Genomic DNA, 2,507 nt, shown 5'->3' with positions numbered 1-2,507 from the left:
AGTAGTCAGCACTTGGCATAAGCATATAGTAGGTGCTCAGGAGGTGTGTATAATAAAAGCGAGTAGATGAATGATAAGGGCAGGGTCTCAGGTAGAAGAATCACAGGGACCAGAATTCAGGGGTTGGGGCACACATCCCAGATGATGTTGGGTTTCTTACCACACCAGCAGGGCCTCCTCATGTGGTGTGGTCACATTCCAGTAATGTTCACTTGAATGTCCCTCCAGTGAGTCACAGGGCAGGGTAGGGGGTCGAATGCAAAACCAGAGCTCCCCCAGATCTTCATCCCTATAGTGACAGGTAGATTCTTCCTCCCCAGTTAACAGGGGATTAATATTGCAAGTAACAATTTCTTTATATCCTGCAGGTCCCCGAAAATAGCCCATAAATTGACTGTGGCCCATTGGTCTCTCCAGATTCTTCGCAGAACCCCAACAGCCTCACTGGAGTGGATCAGCTGCACTTGCACCTGGGCCTGCCCAGCCCAAAGCAGGTGAAAGGACAGCAGATATGTGCCATTCTCCAGATCCTGGACATCCCCAGAGACCCCTGCCTTCAAGTCAGGACCCAGCAGCTGTGCCCAAAACAGATCCCTGCCATAGGTCTTGGGCTTGCCTCGATGGTCTCTGGCCACAAGGATGGCCTCCAGGTAGCCTCCTAGGCCATAACTGGCCTGGGCAGGACCCCTCAGGTGGTAGGTGGAGGTCTGGGGGCTGGTAGAGGCCAAAAGGTTCCCCTCATCTCCTGGGGTCAGAGGCCAGTGCGGAAGATGGGTCAGGTCCCAGAGGTCCTGGGGATGAGAGCCAGAGGACTTGCGGGCAAGGCAGAGCCTTGGGGGCAGAAGGACAGTACTGTCAGGCCAGGAAACCCTGCTGTACAAGATCTGTGGGAAGAGAAAGAGAAACCTGTCAGCACTTTGTGCCTCTTCATTACTTTTCTGGGAAGAAGTTCTCAGTTCACTACACTTAGTCTTCTTCTACCTGGTGGGTCTTAGGCAGGAATCCTACCTGCTCTGCCTCATGCTGCTTCTGCCCCAAAGCTGGTGTCTGAGCCACCACCACATACATCTGCAGATACTGTCTTGTGTTTAAAACCATGTTTGTGGATTTTGCTAAATCCCACAGAAAATAAGTAGAATCTCTGTCCCCTGGCCCCTACTGGCTTTTACTTCACCCTTGCTCACATTTGACAAACACACTCCCACTGCCACCAGAGATGCTGCAGGCTTGGACACTCCCCGCTCCCTTCCCCAGTCTCTAGCTGTCTCCACACTTTACAAATCCTTCTTCTCTCTCTGGATTCTAAAACTTGGGGTAAATCTCGCTTCCCCTCTTATTTCCTCTTTTCATAACCTGGCCTCTACCATCTCCATCTTGGATTTAGATGGAGGATTTCCTTTACACACAGAAGGAGGAGGAGTTGATAGAACTGGATACAGTGAGTCCTAGGGCTTCCTTGAACAAGATGTAAAAAGGAGAGTGATGTGCAGAAAGAAGGGAATATTGGGGAGGAAGTGGGCTCTGGCTTCAAAATGTTGTAAGAGACACCTGCAGTCCTGGCGGGATGCCTGGTGCTTGGAGCAACAAGGACATCAGAAGCAGATGTGGACTTGCACACAAGGACACATTGCAGGGAGGGCACACACGCCAAACCGATTCTGGGACTTCTTGCTCTAGGGACTAAAAAAAGATACTTAGGAAGAAATGGCTGAGAACACGGGGGTGGCCTTGAGGCTGAATCTGGGAGTTGGCTGTAGCTTGTATTTACTAACCTGATAGTAACTATTTATAAATTACAAAGCCAGCATTGTGGGAAACGGAATAAAAGCCATGGAGACAGGGGTGGGGGATGCTAGCATTGCCATTCCTCCTCTCCCTTATCCATGTTAGTTGAATATTTCTAGACTCCGACTCTTCTTCCAAACCGTCTCCGCAACACAAAACTCTTTAGCCCCCAACAAAAATCCAAGTCTCAGGTAAACACAAGCCTAAGTTTGCCTTGCCTCATGGGAAATATCCATAAAGTTCGAAATCACAGTACAAATGTGAGCATTTCTGAGAGAAAAATCACCCCCAGCAATTCCTCCTAGAGAAAGAAGTTAATCCAGTTTGATGGTCCATCAGCATTCTATGGTCTCTAGCATTAATCTGCCCTGCATCTGATTTGTTCTCTGACTACACCTTAGCATCAAGGATCTTGACCCCCTCACTCAGTCTTTCCTCATAGCACAGACATTAGGTGACTCCCAGCCAGTTGATTCTCCCAGGTCTCATAAGGGACAGGGCATTAGAGATGCCCAGATGCCTCTCCTTGCATATCTCCTGGGTAAAATTAACATAAGCAGGAAGAAAGATTGGGGAGGTCCACCAGAAAGGAAGAACTGGTACAGAGGAGCAGGGGCAGAAGGAGATATTTCCTTCATATTGATCACTGAGACCTGTCCCAGAGGCACTTAGTTAAACCCCTGGGAATTTAAATTTTTCTTATATTATATTATATTATATTA

The 2,507-nt window shown here is 48.6% G+C and overlaps 1 protein-coding gene across 1 annotated transcript in view; it reads right to left on the bottom strand.

Moving 5' to 3' along the window:
- The window catches only part of LOC102890595 (NXPE family member 3-like), a 25,951-nt gene that overhangs the window by 15,383 nt on the left and 8,061 nt on the right, over window positions 1-2,507 (bottom strand). The window contains 2 exon segments of the mRNA XM_015594595.2: window positions 161-392; window positions 395-884. Of these exon segments, the coding sequence (XP_015450081.1) occupies window positions 161-392; window positions 395-884 (722 nt within the window).

This window comes from Pteropus alecto, unplaced genomic scaffold (assembly GCF_000325575.1).
Source record: "Pteropus alecto unplaced genomic scaffold, ASM32557v1 scaffold68, whole genome shotgun sequence".
Taxonomy (NCBI): domain Eukaryota; kingdom Metazoa; phylum Chordata; class Mammalia; order Chiroptera; family Pteropodidae; genus Pteropus; species Pteropus alecto.
Note: the sequence above shows the minus strand (reverse complement) of the source record. Positions and strands in the feature narration are given on the sequence as shown.